The following is an 18,584-nucleotide window of genomic DNA, read 5'->3' on the forward strand; positions in this document are numbered from 1 at the left end:
AAGGAAACATAATGATCGAATACAGTGTGTGAACCCAGATTGGGGATAAGGGAAGTTATAAGAAAGATTTTTTTGAGCAACTGGAAATATTTGAATATGGACCCTATATTGGATATTATTGAATTAATGTTAATTTTCTTACATGGGCTAAATGGCAGAGAATGTCTTTATTCTTAGGAGATATGTGCTAAAATATTTAGAAGTATCACGATGTCTGCAACTTACTTTCAAATGCTTCAGCGAAAACTGAGACAGAGGGAGAGAAAGTAAATGTGGCAAATTTGTTGAATATAAGTGAAAGGTTTATAGACATTAAAAATCTTCATCATAGCTGGGCGCGGTGGCTCACGCCTGTAATCCTAGCACTCTGGGAGGCCGAGGCGGGTGGATTGCTTGAGCTCAGGAGTTCGAGACCAGCTTGAGCAAGAGTGAGACCCCGTCTCTACTAAAAATAGAAAGAAAGTATCTGGCCAACTAAAATATACATATAGAAAAAAATTAGCCGGGCATAGTGACGCATGCCTGTAGTCCCAGCTACTCGGGAGGCTGAGGCAGTAGGATTGTTTCAGCCCAGGAGTTTGAGGTTGCTGTGAGCTAGGCTGATGCGATGGCACTCACTCTAGCCCGGGCAACAAAGCGAGACTCTGTCTCAAAAAAAAAAAAAAAAATTCTTCATCATAAGACATAACAGTCATGGAGGATGACCCATTTTTCATGTTGGTGTTTTCATAATTCTAGGAACCTCTGCTTTTATCTGGTTCACACACTGGGATTTCACATAAGATTTTATTGGAAAAAAGGGTGCCACTGTAAAAAAGTGTTGAAATCATTTCCCTAGCTACGGTCTGCCAACACATAGCTGGCTTCCACAGGGCCCACTGCAGACATTGCTGATCAACTGGGACGTTCATTCCTGCTCACTCTGAGCTTGGCATCCCATCACAATGTGCCAGTCAGCCACTACCAGTTAACTGTAATTGGTATTTGGAATGAAACTTATTTGTTGTCTTAGAACTAGAACATCAAAGAGCTGTGTACTTGAATCACATAATTCAATCAGGCATCAGTTTTGTTCAACCAGTTCACATTATGGAATGTTTTTTTAAAAAAAGTAGTGGTATAAAATTTGATATTGAATTTATTGTGAAGGTGATGTTGAGGATATTCTCCAGTACTTACTCCACAAGAGAAATCTCAGTACTGTGAAAAGCTGTGAGTTTCCTTACCAAATTTGCTTTTTGATTTATGGACATGATGTCTTGTAACTGAATGTTTACTTCTTTTCTTTGTCTACTAGGAAGCTCAGAAACAAATTGGTAACCTCATGTTATGTATTTTTGTGAACTAGCAATACATCTGTATTATCTTATTTTCCCTACCCTCCTTTTCTCTTTATCCATTTTTCTTTGTCTATTTATTTTATCTGAACGTATTTATCTTTTTAGGATGCTTTAAATCTTTCTTTTATTATTAAGTGCTTAACTACTTGAATAAACAGAGTGGTGACAATGCAAATAGAAAGTACAAGAAAAATTTACAAAGAAAGAAAATGCAGGGCTTACAGGCAGACTCATTATTACGGATCAAAGATCTTTGGCTTTACTCAGAAAGTGGTGGCACCAACAACAGAAATGAGGAAGGAAGGGGAAAGAGAATTACTTACAGATGATGAGTTAAGTTTTAGAGAAGTTGGTTTAGCAGTTAGATATGTAAGTGGAGATTTTTCAGGCCACTGGGAGTACGTTCTAGAACTTGAGTCAAAAATCCAGGTTGATAATGTTAATTTGGGAGCTATCAATGTTGAACTAATAGCTGAAGCCAGGAAGGGTAAAAGCATTCCCCAGTGAGGTGCAGAGACAGAAGACCAAAGTATAAGAGCTGTGGATAAAGCTAGAATCAGGGGTTTGGAGGAGAAACAGATACCAGTGATAACAAAAAGAAAATGAGTTAAGGAGAAAAAAAAGAATCAAAATAATATTGCCACAGAAGTTAAGAAAGAACACAATTTCCATAAGCAACATCAACAATGTTTAAAAGTGGAAGAAAATGATAAAATAATTGAGACGAACAAGGAAGGGCTGTGGGATTTATGAAAGGCGCACTGTTGACCCATGAATGGAGAGGCGGAAGAACATGGGCCTGGCCTGAGGAGCCTCCTTACGGCTCTAAGTGGTGTTTGCCAGTTACCGAATCCAACTGTGATGCCTGCCATACCTCTGAACTTGTACTGGCTTGCTTCACAAAACAAGTATGTCTTTAGTATTCTAATGTATCACAATCTAATAATTGACACAAGAATTGTAATGTCTCAGTAATTATGATCAGATGAGTAGAATCTAGAATCTAATATCTCATTACTATAAAAATTCTAATGCTGGGCTTAAAAAAATGTGAAAGGCAGTGGATGAAAATGTATTTACATAGGACCATGACCACTTATTTCCACCATTCAGGAGGTCCACGTTGGCAGCAGGCTTACCTTCTCTATTACGAAGTGTGAGCAGGTCTGATTGAACCTGGTTGCCACAGTGCTATATTCTGGGTGGCCAGGTGGCAGCTCCACCACAAGGAAATTCTGCTGCTTCATATCACTCCAGTGTGCAGGGATGTCAACTGCAAAGGAGACGTTTTGAGAACTCCCACACACATTCCTGGTATGCATTGAAAAAGAGAGTATCATCGTGTTCTTGTCTTACAGTCTCCTGAGCCTCAGTGCTCAAGAACTTTCTTATCTTTTTAGCAGAAAGTTTTTCAAAGTGTAAACAACAGGCAACCTACATCAGAACCAACTGAAATGCTTGTTTTAAAAAAAACAAACAGCCACAGGTCTACTGAGGCAGAATCTCTGAGGAGTGGAGCCTGTGTGTCTGCATCTGAAGTTCTGATCATGCTAAGGTTGGAGAACTGTTGGTACAGTATAACACATCGACATGTTCTGTTCATTCTCTAATCTGTCATAATTTAACAATAAATTATTTCCCTACCATGTTTTGGTTGCTACTGTTTTGTGTATGCATGGATTTTTGCCAGGACTGCTCACCATCACCACCACGAGGTACTCCACATCTATTTTTTCATTATTCTTCACAGTGTCCTTAAGAGGTTGTTGGGTGGTAGGTTTTGCTATGTGACAGGTTGTGGTGGCAGCTCTGTCTCCTCCTCTGCTAGGTGGAACACTATGTCCGATTTGTCATTCCCCCAGGGTTGCTCAGGGTCTGAGGGATGCCTTCACACTGACCTCACATGAGAGGAATAGAGTGTACTGGAAGCCAATCAACTCGTGTTCAGTGGAGGACTTATGTGGTTTGAAGGTAGGTATGGCCGTCTACACGAGACAGTCATTCCCTTTTGGGGGAGCAGATCCCAAGAGAATCCGAAGCTACTTCTGCTGTGTCGAGGAACCTTCTGCTCAGGGCAGAGGTGACTTCTGGGGGAAGTTCCTACCAACTCCCCATCCTCCCTGGGTTGTCAGCCACAGACACAGAGAAGGCCAGCTCCCTGACCAGGCTGTCTTCTGTTTCCTCGCCTTCGCCCCTGTGTTCTAGAAACCCTGGCCTCTTTTCTGTTAAGCCTATGGTTTTCCGTCTCCTGACTGATGTGGCCATGACCTCCCCTGTAGAACTAGCTCTGAGAAGCTAATGAACTGTAGAGATGGAAACAAATGCAAGGGTTGGCTACTGTTACCATTAAGATGATCATCTTCAGGTTGTTTGCATGTGTCCATGTTGTGTTTTCCCAGCCATAATGTCAGCTCTTTGAGCTCACAGACCCTATTTTCTAGTTTATTCCACTAGGGTTACTTGAATTTTTTCTATTTGAAATTTTGATGTTTGTACAGAGTAGTGTTAAGCTCAAAGTAGGTGTAAAATAATGGATGGCAGGCAGGAAAGGTTAACTTACCTTCAGATTTTATGAGGCGCTGAATAGGTAAACTGTGTCCATTTACATCTGTGGCAGTGTATGTGTCCAAGTTCACTGTGTAGTTCCCATTGTTAATTTTGAGAACAATTGTTTTTTTCTTTGCTCTCTTTGCATCCTCCAATTGCAGGTTGGTTATTTTGTCAAAACAACAAAATGTATTGTTGTCACTATATTGCCATTCTATAAATTCACTGACACAATCTGCCCGGGACTCCTGTTCTTTGTCCAGTCGAACTCTCTTGATCATTTTCTCAATTGCATCTCTAGCCTGCATCACATCTCTGGTAATTCCCAAAACCTCAATCGAAGGTCTCTTATGGTCCAGGGAAATGCTAATATTTAACTTCTTCTGCAGCTCATTCAATTCCTGATATTCCTTTTCATCAAAGTCTTTGATAGACTCGTCTTCACTGATGTAAGGCAACTGTTCCTTTTTAATCAGTTCTTGAATCCAGGAGATAGTATCTTCCACACAATTTATATTTTCACCACATACCTGAAAAATTGCTGATTCTGTTTTCTTTTCCAAAACCAAAGGTGTCTGTTTTTTGGGAGATTTTCTTGAAAAGCCGAAATATGCTAAAAAGAAAAGGAAGATTAGATATTTCCCATGTGACAGCAATGTTAGGAACATGCATTTCATAAAAACAAACAACTCACATGCAAGTTTAGACATCATAGACTGTTGGGGAGAAGGTTGAGACCCTTCTCTTTTCTTCATGTTGGCATAAAACACATCCAGCACTTGAGGCAGAAAGATAACAACTTTAACTTTTTTCACAGACTGTGCTGATCCTTTCTGGATAAAATCTTCAATCGCATCAATTATGGCTTCAGCAACCTTATCTGGGTCTTGTTTGGCATTTCCTGGAAAAGCAAACAATACAAATCACTGAAGAAAATAAAGACCCTACTGAAAAAGCCTGAGGAATAAATTAGGTGCTCACAGAATAAATGCCCACTTCCCAATTCTTTCATCACTGTGAAATTTTCTAACAATGCATCAGCAAACACTTTTGAGGTCCCACATGCAATGGGGAGTTTTCATTCCAAGATCAGGAAGCCAACAGCCCAGCAATGAACACAGGTCCCAGAAATCTAACTTCTGGGTGTCAGACGTCTGTATCTGCTGTATTCAGCTTATCCTAGCTCACTGTCTTCTTCCCCCTATTACAGAGCACAGGTAACTTTTCTTCTTGGCTCACTAGCATTCTCAAAAAATCCGTATGAAGCAGAAGATGCTCATATATGTTGAAACAACATGCTCTTTAAAGAGAAAAACATGTTTTTTTGACTGAGTCATCACTTGATTTTATGCATGTATCCTTATTCTCCGAGATATCTTTGGGAAACTGATTTAAACTAAGCTAATTTTGTAAGATACCTGGAGCTATAAGCTATTTGTTATAATCCATAATTCTTTGCATACGAGTTATCCATGAGCTTCCAGGAAGTCTTTCCTCCCACATTCAGCGAGATTTTAGCTGATCACCAGGGTTCCAGGCAGCCACCCTGAGCAGATCCTTTTGTATTTTCAGCATACTCTATAGCCTTTTTCTTAAGCCATGAAAGCCACTGCCTAGGTGAGATCACAAAAAGTCCCTTTCAACCATGGAAATGATCCCATATGAATGGCAGCTGGCAAAGTCACGTGACAGGCAATGTAAAAGTCCCCTGGCCACAGTGGTAAGAGCACACTTGGATGATACCACCACTATCGTAGAAAAGGAGTAGACCTCTGACTTGGCTAGGTAGACAATTGTAGGAATGTAGACAAACTCCATATACAATTAACCAAAAAGACTTGTTCAGTTTTTTTATTAGATGATCAGGGAAAGAGGGAAGTTCTCCTTTGCAAAACTGTAGTTTTTCCATGGTATTTGGAAGAGCATAGCTTCAATAAACTTAACCATCCTTGTCACTTTCTGGGCATTCTTCTGATCTACTGACTCATATCTTGCTTTCTGTAATTCTATGTCATTCCAGGATGGTTAACTTAAGTTTACTGAGGCTAAATTTTGGAGAGTCTAGAATGTCAGCCTAAGACATTTAAACTTTCCTAAACAACAGAATGACAGATCCAATGCTAAGTGTTTTCCCACTGGGACCAGGAAGCTCCATTCACTTCAGGCCTAAGAGTGCACGCCTTCTCTGACCAGCTCTCTTAAGGGAGTCAGAGCAGGAATTCCTCATCTATGCACATGACTCTGATTCCTGGGGAAACAGCTCAAAGAGCATCACCTAACTCAAGATTAATCCAAAGCACCATCCTTATATATGAAGAATCACTCAATCATGACATAGTTTGAAGAAAATGAGAAACTCAAAGAGGCAAGTAGGCTCAAAAGAGGAAAGTGGAGAGTTGAGTTTATGAAGCACTAGGATCTGGTGACTGGGAAACCTCCACACAGAGACGCCCTTATGCCCACTGACACACCGGCTGTTGAGCTGCAGGCTGGAAATGTTCATCTGGGAGTCAGCCAGGGTCAGGTGAAAGTTGATGCACTAATGTTCTCCATGGGGATCGGACAGCAGAGAAAGTTAAGGACTAAATAATGTAGACTGTGCACGGAAGCGAAAGCAGAGGAAGGAACTGATAAAGGAGAATGACGACGGCCTTTCTTTTCATTCTCTCCCTTCCCTTCTTTCTGTATCTCTAATATCCCAACACTCTCTTCAGTTTTCTTCATTTTTTTCTCTTTTACTTAAACTGTCCACAGGCCTTGCTCCTTCCCTTGGGGGCTGCCTTGGGGTGAGGAAGCTGTCCCCTCCTGGATTAACTGTCGCTGCCTGGGCTCAGACTTGGCACTGACCGCGTCACACTCAGCACCAAACCTAAGGGAAAGTGGAAGCCTCAGGAGTTGCCTTGACAGCCAGAGGCCACAAACCTGTCCCAATGGCTGGGAGGCAAACGGACGAGTAATTCCGTTTTTCACACTCCTGCAAAACACAGGAAACCGATCTCTTGACATCATTTCCACCAACAACATGAATGATATTCTTGCACCTCAGTAATCCACCTTCAGTAATTATATAATCATTCTTGCCCTGTTGAGCTGGGAAACAGACCAAAAAAATGCAAAATTAGATGCTGAACCCACCCTTTGTTTAGAAAACAAAATGTCTGATTTGGCAAGAAAGGAATTTATGAATTAAAAATTCCTAAAATACTATCTTTAATGAAAGTGTATGGCTTAAATTCTCTTTAACTGTGAGATTACTTCTCACGTCTAATTCTCTGTGATTGGGATTCTTCAGTAAAATGTATGATTTTTAAAATTGATGCGTTGTCTCCCCAGTCCCAAGACTTCCCTCAGCCTCTCCACGGCCTCCCATCCAGTTACAATTTTGAACAAAAAATAGCACTATGCCTTACCTTGGAGAGAACATTCCATTTCCACACTTTGTCCAGCACTTTCTAGAATTGCTTTGGAGACCCCTACATGAGAAAATCAAGATGATAACAAACATGAATAAAAAATCACTATGGTACATTTGGATCAGAAAGATTTCTGTATTTTAAGTCCATTCTCCATCAAAGGAATCCTATAACCTGGGTATTGCTGATGACGAAGAAAAATTAATAAAATAATTGTTACTAATTATGAGAAACCCTACCAAAATAATTTAAAAGGCTGAGTGTGGTGGCTCATGCCTGTAATCCCAGAACTTTGGGAGGCTAAGGCAGGAGGACTGTGTGAGGCCAGCAATTTGAGACCAGCCTGGGCAACACAGCAAAACCCTGTTTCTATTTTTAAAAATTAGCCAGACATGGTGATGCACACCTCTAGTCCCAGCTACTGGGAAGGCTGAGTTAGGAGGATTTCCTGAGCCTAGGAGTTTGAGGTTGCAGTAAACTGTGATTGTGCCACTACACTCTAACCTGGACAACAGAGTGAGACTTTGTCTCCAAAAAAGAGAAAAACAACTTTTTTTAAAATTATCGGCTGGATGTGGTGGCTCATGCCTATAATCCCAGCACTTTGGGAGGTTGAAGCAGGAGAATTGTTTGAAGCCAGGAGTTCGAGACCAGCCTGAACAGCAGAGCCAGACCTTGTCTCTACCAAAAAAAATTATTTTAAATTAATGAACATGGTGGCATGTGCCTGTAGTCCCAGCTACTCGGGAGGCTGAGGCAGGAGAAATCGCTTGAGCCCAGGAGTTTGAAGTTGTAGGGAGCTATGATGATACCACTGCACTCCAGTCTGGGTGACAAAGTGAGACCCTGTCTCCAAAAAATTTTTAATTAATATTAACAAGTCAAAGATATAAAAACCAGTTTGGCTATAGAAAACTTCCATTCATAGCATCTACTGTTAACTATTACACTCATCAAAATCATACAAGTAAAGTACCTGCTTTGAGATTAAATGTTTTTGATGTTGAATTTACGATCACATCTGCCTCCTCATTGGTGATATCTCCAGAAGCCACCTGGAAGATGATGGGGCCAATCTTCATTTCATACACTTCTAAACTGGGGCTAGAAATAGCCCCATAAAGACCTGAAAAGAAAACAAGTGGAGTCAATAACCAAGTCAGCAACAGCAAGAATGATTTGGGTCTGGTGCTCCTCCCATGTGCCCCTCATACATCTTCCCTCTCTCTGTGACCTCTAGCCTAATGCGGCCCTGACCCTGAGCGCCAGTGATGGTCTGATTCTGAAAAAGAATTAGAAAATACAATAGATGTCAAACATGGACTTTGGTGCTGGCCAAGGTGAAGTTAGCCCACTAAAGTCTCTCTCCACCATTGATTACAACAAAAACTCAGACACAAAAAGCCACTACCTGAAAACTCTGAAAAGTAACAATGGCAGCAGGCGGATTGAGGACGGGAGCCAAAACTTGCAGAAGCAACCTGTCTAAGGCTGGGTGGGGTGGGGGGAGTTTCTCATTTTGTTCTGTTTTAAAATTTTTCCTCTTTTCTCTCCCAGCTTTGACCCAAGCATGACCCTAGTTGCAGAACTGCACAATGGGAGCAGGCAGCAAAACTCTCAGAGGATTCCTATCTTTGTGGCCAGAGCTTTGGGAAAAGTGTCCCTGGGAGCTGAATAGTATGGGAGGGAATCCTCATTTCCCTCGCCCCCTGCCACCTTTTTTTTTTCCAGATTGGGTCTCTTTTTGTTGTCCAGGCTGGGGTACAGTGGTGTCATCATAGCTCACTGCAACCTCAAACTCCTGGGCTCAAGCAATCCTCCCACCTTGGCCTCCCAAAGTGCTAGGATTATAGGTGTGAGTTACCGAGTCTGGACTTTCTTCTTTTTTAATCCAGGCCCTTGCCCAAGATGATCTCAGTTGCAGAACTCTATACTGACACCACAGGGAACTCAAACTCTGAGAGACGTCCTATATTTCTGGCCAGAATAATCAGGGATAAGTGCCTCTGTGGTCTGAAAAGTGGATGTGTGTGTGTTATTTTTTTTTTTTTTCTCACTTACTTTTCTCTCTCCACTTAGCCCAAGGGCAACCCTGGTGATGCAAAACTGTGAGGCAAGACAACAGGCAGCGTAAACTCTGAGGGAACCCTGTCTTTCTGGCCAGAGGACCTGGAAAATGCAAGCCAGAGAGTGGGAGAGGAATCCTAGAAAGGTGACAGCTGGAGAGAGGGATCCCCTAATCCTGTATAGGAACTGAGCTCACTCCAGAGCTGCTCATGAGTGGGGCAGACCCAAAGCAGCATAGGAAAGGTTTTGAGAACCGAACTGACACTGGAGCCACTGCCTGAAGAGGTGAGACAGAACTTGCAGAATGAACCTAATGGACTGCCTGGCTGCTCAACAATTAAACAAACAATTGCCATTCTCCAGAGGATTTTAACAAGACCCAAGTCTCACAATATACTATTCAAAATGTCTAGCCTATATTCCAAAATTGCTTGTCATAGAAAGGACCAGGAAAATATGGCCAACTCTCAAGGACAAGGACAAGCAGTAGATGCCAATCCCAAAGTGATCCAGATGTTGAAATTATCAGACTTTAAAGGTATCTACCATTCCTATGATGCATGAGATCAAAGTAAACATTTGAATGAATGGAAATGATGTGGAATGAATGGAAAAATAGGAGCAGAGAAATAGAAACTATTTTACAAAGAACCAAATGGACATTTTAGAACTTAAAAACACAGTATCTAAAGTAAAAATTCACAGGATGGGTTCAATAGCATAGCAGACAGAGAGAAGACTCAGCGAACTTGAAAGCAGATCAATATAAATTATCCAATCTGAAGGACAGAGAGGAAAAAGATTGGGGGGTGGGAAGAACAGCTCCTCGCAGACCTGCAGGACACTATCGAAAGGCTTAGTATTCACATTATTGGAGTTTCAGAAGGAGACATGAAAGAGACGAGTGCAGACAAAAATATTTAAAGAAATAATAACTTCAAAATTTCCAAATTTGATGGAAGACATACATTTGTATATTCGAGAAGCTTCAGTGAACCCCAAACAGGATAAATGCAAATGTAGCAACAACAACTTTGACAAAAGTAAAGCATTGATTAGTATTGTCTCTCTAAATTTGTCTATTTTTGAAAACACATGTCACATTATCCTTAGGAAATAGTCATTTTGTCACAACCCATTAGGCCGGGCACAGTGGCTCACGCCTGTAATCCTAGCACTCTGGGAGGCCGAGGAGGGTGGATTGCTCGAAGTTAGGCGTTGAGACCTGCCTGAGCAAGAGCAAGACCCCGTCTCTACTAAAAATAGAAAGAAATTATCTGGCCAATTAAAAATATATATAGAAAAAATTAGCCGGGCATGGTGGCGCATGCCTGTAGTCCCAGCTACTCGGGAGGCTGAGGCAGTAGGATCGTTTAAGCCCAGGAGTTTGAGGTTGCTGTGAGCTAGGCTGACGCCACGGCACTCACTCTAGCCTGGGCAACAGAGCAAGACTCTGTCTCAAATTAAAAAAATAAATAAATAAATAAAATAAAATAAAACCCATTAGACAGATTATATGAGTTGGCCACCTTCTCTTTTGCTCCCGATCACATAAACATGGCCAGTGTCTTGCATGCTCAGGTATATGGAACACAATTCAGTATCTTATCACTCATTGGAGTTTTTTCATAAAAATCATCACTATCATCTTTTACCTGTCGCTGAATAGTTAATTACCAACCAGAAATCATTTCTCAATTTAAAAGCTTTACTGAACCTTTTGTATCTTCAGCTTTGGGAATTTTATCACTGACGAGATTTCCATTAGCCCTCCTGGCAAATTCATCTGAAAATGCCTGAAAATATAAACATAGTTTTGACCATTATACTCCTGAATAAATTTGATTCATCAGGGCTTTTGATTCTACATGCGTACATACATATTTGGGAGAGAACAATTCTCAAACAGTATTAATTTCAGTACAGATTTTTCAAGTTATGCAAAGAATACATATATTTCTGTTTCTACAAATGTATCTTATGAAAATTACCAAAGATGTGAACAAAGATAGAAATACAAGGATATTCATTAGAGTGCTATTCATAATAAAGAAAAAATAAAACTTAAAAATTCAATAGAGAAATAGTTACATAAATTTTGGTATATCCACATGTCAGAATATTTAGCAGCCATTAAAAATCATATTCTCTAAGAATATTTAATAAAATATGGAAATGGTCATTTTATACTATTAAATGAAAAAAGGATATTAAATTATATATTATATAATCTGACTTTAAAAAGCACACATGTAGTAAAGAAGACTGGCATAAAATACAACTGAAGAATTTATGCATTTTGTATTGTTTGGAGTTTTACAATGAACATGTACTACCTTCATAATCAGTAAAAGCAAATAACTTGCCAACTGTAAAATCTAGTGTTAAGAGAATTTTGATGGGAAAAAAACGAGTGTCTAAAGACTGATGCAATGATGGGAGAAGGACCCAGACAGAGAGAAGAGCGAGGGTCTCAGACTCACGGCCTCCAGGGGCCAGGCAGGTAACCAGGCACAAGTGTCAAGGTGGACTGAGTCGACTCCGGAGAACTATAGAGAACCTGCTACTCAGCCACAGCAAACTGTTCCTAGCAGGAATCCATGTCCAACGTGCCAGAAGTTTTGAAATTTTAGGTCATGGTGGACATCTGGAGTTTTATGTAAAATTTTTTATTTTTCAATGTTAGCAACAGATTAAAATTTAAAAAAAATAGCCCCAATAAAGCATATTTAGAGGTCATGTTCAAAACACGGGCTGTTGTTTAGCTACCTCTGTTAGCAGTCTCCACTAATAAACATCTCAATAAGTTTTACTGATTTTTTGTGAAAATGTAACCAAAGTTTAACTGTCTTTAAAAGTCTTAAGAGAAAAAGTATAATAACCATGTGTAGAGAATTAATATTATTTCAAATGGCATTAAATGGGTCTGTACAGACAAATCCTTTTTACAGAATATTGCAGAGTACTCTGAATCTAAAGAAAATGAAGGCTAGGGTTGCACGAAAATGGTGAGATTTGAAGGTTGAGGTCTATGTTACAGGACTCATGCCCATATCAAATCAGCCATTCATTCAAAAACAGTCAGCACTTTGTACCTCTCCTTTAATTTGTTTTGTCTGTATAAATCTTAACTCCAAAGTAATTATGGTTTATACGAGGGAAAGCATGTGCTACTTTCCATGTGTTACTGTTCCATGATCCACATCACTTTGCACAAAGCAAGTCACAGGGAGGTTATTTAAAAGGCTTTTATTGAGTAGAAGTCACTAATTATATAGGATAGTAAATGAATCACATATTTCACGCAGGTGATTTAGCAGCCTGAGTAGAATTTAAGTCAGATTTGCTTGCTTCCAAAGAACTTATATGCAGTGTCTGGCTCCAGGAAAAAATAAAGTATGACCTAAAATTTCAGATGGTCCAGTGATCCATGAACATCTCTTGGGTTGCTGACTTTAATCTGTTTGTTAAATTTTTGCAATATCACGGAACTTTTCAAACATTTAATGTCATCTATTCTATTGGATTAAATAAAGACTTGGAGTGCAGGGTTAATGGCTTAAACGCCTCTTGTGCTTCCATAATGCTGAGTTCAGTGGCTCACCCACAGCTGATGCTCAGTAAATGTGGGCTGACTGGTGGGCTCCCTGTGACTGAAGATGCCTCTGGTGTTTCTGGTCCCAACACTCCTGCTCCAATGGGGATGTGCTGATTCATTCTAACTACACCCTTCACTTGTATGTAGCCCATCCTGACATTTTCCTATTGGTAGGGCTACAACTGTGCTTTTATAATATGTATTAAAATTTCTATGTCCCATATGGAAGGGAATCCTATAGCGTCAACTCTACTGCAACATGTGGGCCTTATCTGGATTCTGATTCAAACTCAAAGTTGTAAAAACAAAATAAAACATTTAAGAGATAGCCGGACATTTCAGCATTGACTTGATAATTAATAAAATCAAGGAATCACTGCCAATTTCTTTTAGGTGTGATTTAATATTGTGGTTATGTTACTTTTTAAGAAAGAATTGTTCTTGTTTAAAATAAATGCTGAATTGTTTATGGATAAAATGATATGTCTCGGATTTGCTTCAAAATAACATGGGAAGAAGGCAAATACATGGAGGTGGAGATGAAACATACTGGCCAACTGGACATAGGCTGATAATTGTTGAAACCTAGTGATGGGTACAAGGGACTTCATTATACTATTTTGTCTACTTTTGTATGTGTTTGAAATTTTCCTGAATAAGAAGTTAAATTTTTTCTATATCCATAATTTTTCTTGAACTATGTCATGCTACAACTAGTCTACACTACTTCCTTACCTTCCTGTATAGAAAATATATTGAAGAACATCCTATTAGACCAAGAAGGCATTTGAGAACATCAGGTCTCAGTTGTCAAAATAATGAATGATACCATACCTGAATATTTCCATGATCACTTGGGTGCAGCAGAAATTGAACCTCTTGTAAAGCTGTCGGTTGATTCTTGCTACTAAATTTGAACACCTCTGAAATGATTAATTCAGCAAATATGGTTTTAGGAAATCCCAAGTTTCCTGTTCCTATAGCTGGAAATGCAACCGATTTTAAGGACAAGCTCTCAGTGATCTCCAAACATTCTCTGATTATGTCTTCCATGATCTGAAAAGCACAAAGCACATCCTTATGTACCTTGCCTAGAAATGGGAACTAGAACAAAAAGAACACGAATTTAGCAACTTTGACTGTTATCTCTGTCTACTCCTTTTTGCTTTCAACAGAGATAGAGGGCAGTCAGAAGAGGAAGGAAAAATACAGGAAAAGGAAAAGGGAATATGAAAGACCCTCTAAAAATGATTTAAACTCACTCAGTGATGAAGGAAAGAAGCAAAGCAACTACTGTTCTCTTCCATTCTTCAGACCCTCATCTGGCTTTTCTCATAGGAAGTACTATCTTCAATAACCCTTCCCTGAGCTCCAATAATCACTGAGCACAATAACCAATTCATGTATTAACTTCTCCTCAGGAGAAGTCGGCTACAGCTGAAAGAAATGGCCACAATGATGGAACCTGCCAAAAATATGACATATATATTATGGAAGAGAAACAGAAAAGGTCCAATCTGTGACACTGCAAGGAGAGTCCAAAGAGATACCAAATTTCCTAGAGAATTTAAAACCTGGCCCAACCTTGTGTGAAGATGTGTCACTACTTCTCCACTCCGGAGCCACCACATGAAGCACCTGCTGGCAGTGCAGATTGCAGCCACTGGTTTGCAGAACTGTGCCCACGCTGATAGATACCCCTTGTCCGGCTGTGTCCAATTCTTTCTGGAGCTCTGGCCCAGCTTTTTCCAAGAGGGCTTGAGAAAGGGGCCCTCTATTAAGTGCAAGATCCGAGGGAATGGAGTTGACAACAACATCGGTCTTAAAGAGAAAAGCAAAAATTTGTTTCAAACTCTAACAGAAAAGCATTCATCAATGATTGCTGTATTTGAGACACTGGGCTTGGCACAATGGGTGGCAACTAAGATGATTAAGGTTTCAGAGAATGAAATACCACCCGAAGACAAAGTATTATGAAATACTTATTGAAGTGACACTCCAGGACAAAAGAGAGCTAGCATAAAGCAGTATATGAATGGTATAGGATCACTGAAGGAGTCCAGAGGAAGCCCCTCCGGTAGCTAGTGAAAATGTCATGGGCAATGTGGGCTCTGAGAAGTGGGAATAATTGCAGCAGGCAGAGAGAGACACGGAACAGCATGAACATAAACGTGGTGTGCTGTGAGCTGTGAGCAGATTAATTTGATCTGATAGAGAGCTTCTGCCACAAAATGGTGCAAGCCGGGCTAGAAAAGTTACCGTGGGGGTAGACTGCAGAAGGCCACCTCCAGTGCCAAGCCACCTGGCCTTCGTGACAGACAGTGAGCAGATAGGGAAGCTATTTCCCCAGACAGTGCAGGTGAGCAGATTAATCAGACTGGATTAGAGAGGCCAAGAGAAGAAAGGAGTGTGACCAAATGATTTTCAACATGCCCTGCCTGGGTTACTGAGGAGTAATGCATAGCAGTTTCTGTGGCAGGGGAAGCTACACATCTATGGGGCTGAAACGAATAGAAAGAACGTCTTAATAGTCAGTGTCAATACTGATTCTTGCTCACAAGAGTTTTTTGCTTATTTATTTGGATTTTTAAAATGAGAAGCAAAATTATTTTTAACATTTTGATATAGTGCAATGGTTAAGAGCCTGAACAAATTCCAGTCCTGGCTCTGCCATTTGTTAGCTGTGGGACTTAAGCAAAATACTTAACCCCTCTAAATCTCATTCTGTCATCTATGAAGTGAGAAGAATCATAATCCTAGAATCTACCCCATGGCACTGAATGAGAAAATGCATGTCAAACAGCACAGTGCCTGGCACACGGAAACACTCAACCAACTACAGTTCTTATAACTATCACTGAAGCTCACTGTAAGAAGAAATCTAATATTTTAATCTTATAGTTCAGTACTTTTAAATTAAAACAAGAAATATTTTAAACAAAGTTAACAACTTGAACAGAGAAGAAAGATGGCTCACAGAATAGAAGAAAATATTTGCAAATCATATATCTGATAAGGGACCTGTATCCAAACTAGGTAAAACACTTAAAACTCAATAATAACAAGACAAATAATCCAATTTAAAAATGGGCAAAGGATATAAATGAACATCTCTCCAAAGAAGATATACAAATATCCAAAAAAGCACATGAAAAGATGTTCAACATCATTAATTATGGAAATGCAAATTAAAACCATAGTGAGATAGATACCACTTCACTCTCACTTGGATGGCTACAATCAAAAAGAAAGATAATAACAAGTGTCAGCATGGATGTGAAGACATTGCAGCTGTAAACATGGCTAACAGGAGTGTAAAATGGTGTAGCCACTTTGGGAAAAAGTCTAGCAGTTCCTCAAATGGTCAAACATAGAGTTACTGTGTGACTCAGCCATTCCACTCCTAGGTATAAACCCAAGAGGACTGAAAATATATGTTCCTCCAAAGACTTGTACACAAGTGTTCATAGCAGCATTACTCATTAAAGTCAGAGTGAAAACAATCCTAATGTTTGACTGATGAATGGATAAATAAAATATGGCATATACATACAATGGATTATTATTCAGCCATAAAAAAGAATGAAGTTCTGAAACATGCTACAACATGGTTGAACCTTGAAAACACTCTGATAAGTGAAAGAAGCCAGGTATAGCTGACCACTAATTTTATGATTCAGTTTATATGAAAATTTCAGAATAAATAAATCTATAGAAACAAAGCAGATTAGTGGTGGCCTAGGGCTGGGGATGTGGGGTGGGTGGATGGAATGAAGGTGGCTCAGGGTTTCTTTCTGGAGTGACAAAAATGTTCTAAGATTAGATTGTGGTGATGGTTGTATACCTCTGTGAACATACTAAAAACCATTGAATTGTATACTTCAAATGGGTATGGTATGTGAATTATATCTCAATAAAGCTGTTTAAACAAAAAGGAGAATGATTAGTTATGACTGTTAAACAATTTTCAGCTTCTCTCAAGATAGTTGTGGCATGGGAATATGCTAAAACAGTTAGTATATTCGCAGGCATATGCTTAAAACAGTTTTGATTGTATCACCTTTTAGCATATTACAGAAGACAATGGGTGGATGTTTAGAGGTACTTTTTCTTGTAAAACAATTCAAAGCAAAACATTTGGCAGGTTTATTAAATCTAGTTCATTTCATTTAGTATCATTTAAAGCATATCCAACTGTGTTTTGTTTAAAGATAATGAAAACAAATGACACCTAGTGCTGGTAATTTAGGATTTTGGTCTTGGTCTTTGAATAAAACATTCAGGCTTGTTTGCACTTTCTTTGTATTGTGATGTTTGTTTTCTTTTAGGTATATTGTACTAATCAATCTTCCTGCTAAAAGGTGGGGCAAAAAAGAAAGAGCCCGGCAGCAGTCTGGGGGGCAGGCAGGGCGTTCACCGGCTCTCTGTCCCATCCCCCTCTGGCAGCCCAGAGTATGTCCCCTCCAGGCCAGCAGAGAAAGGCTGTGGTTAATATACACCGGAAGACACAACTATGGCCATGCCAGTTATTACAATACAGAAAAATGTTTCTATTGGTTGGTAAATATGTGCTGCCCTGACTCTGTCCCCAGTGCTCTTACCACCTCCCCAATCCTTGCCAGGAATCCCTTTCCCAGGACTCCCCCAAATCCTCCAATTAAAGAATTAATGCCACTGCTGTGATTGCTTTGGGGGTCTTCTTCATAAATTCTTTGCCTAGGCCAATGTCTGAAAGAGTCTTCCCTACATTTTCTTCTAGGATTCTTAAGGTATCATGCCTAGGTTTAAGTCTGTTATCCATCGTGAATTCATTTTTGTAAGAGGTGAGAGGTGGGACCTGATCAAATTAAAAAGCTTTTGCACAGCCAAGGAAACTATCATGAGAGCGAATAGACAGCCCACAGAATAGGAGAAAATATTTGCTCTCTACCCATCCAATAAAGGGCTGATAACAAGAATCTATCTAGAACTCAAAAAAATCAACAAGAAAAAATCAACCCCATCAATAAATGGGCAAAGGACATGAACAGAAACTTTTCAAAAGAAGACAGAATAATGGCCAGCAAACATATAAAAAAAAATGCTCAACATCTCTAATCATTAGGGAAATGCAAATCAAAACCACAATGAGATATCACATAACCCCAGTGAGATTGGCCTTATAAAAAAATCCCAAAGCAACAAATGCTGGCAAAGAGCAGCACTCTTACATGGTGGGACTGCAAATTAGTGCAACCTCTGTGGAAAAGAATCTGGAAAGATCTCAAAGAGCTAAATATAGAAATACCATTTGATCCAGCAATAGCACTATTAGGCATCTACCCGAAGGAACAAAAGTCATTCTATAATAAAGATATCTGCACTCGAATGTTTATGGCAGCACAATTCACTATTGCAAGGATGTGGAAACAACCCAAGGGCCCATCGATTCACTAGTGGATTAATAAAATATGGTATATGTATACAATAGGATACTACTCAATTATAAAAAACAATAGTGATCTAGCACCTCTTATATTTTCCTGGATAGAGCTTGAGCCCATCCTCCAAAGTGAGGTATCACAAGAATGGAAGAATAGGCTCCACATGTACTCGCCATCAAACTGGCACTGACTGATC

At 39.7% G+C, this 18,584-nt stretch overlaps 1 protein-coding gene across 1 annotated transcript in view; it reads right to left on the reverse strand.

Moving 5' to 3' along the window:
* The window catches only part of PARP14 (poly(ADP-ribose) polymerase family member 14), a 40,508-nt gene that overhangs the window by 4,776 nt on the left and 17,148 nt on the right, over nt 1-18,584 (reverse strand). The window contains exons 7-15 of the mRNA XM_045540145.1: nt 14,550-14,786; nt 13,800-14,021; nt 11,085-11,163; nt 8,277-8,426; nt 7,298-7,360; nt 6,810-6,977; nt 4,582-4,788; nt 3,901-4,500; nt 2,480-2,613 (exon numbers count right to left, since the gene is read on the reverse strand). Coding sequence (XP_045396101.1) covers nt 2,480-2,613; nt 3,901-4,500; nt 4,582-4,788; nt 6,810-6,977; nt 7,298-7,360; nt 8,277-8,426; nt 11,085-11,163; nt 13,800-14,021; nt 14,550-14,786 — 1,860 coding nt within the window. The remainder of the gene's footprint in view (nt 1-2,479; nt 2,614-3,900; nt 4,501-4,581; nt 4,789-6,809; nt 6,978-7,297; nt 7,361-8,276; nt 8,427-11,084; nt 11,164-13,799; nt 14,022-14,549; nt 14,787-18,584) is intronic.

This window comes from Lemur catta, chromosome 1, assembly GCF_020740605.2.
Source record: "Lemur catta isolate mLemCat1 chromosome 1, mLemCat1.pri, whole genome shotgun sequence".
NCBI lineage: Eukaryota > Metazoa > Chordata > Mammalia > Primates > Lemuridae > Lemur > Lemur catta.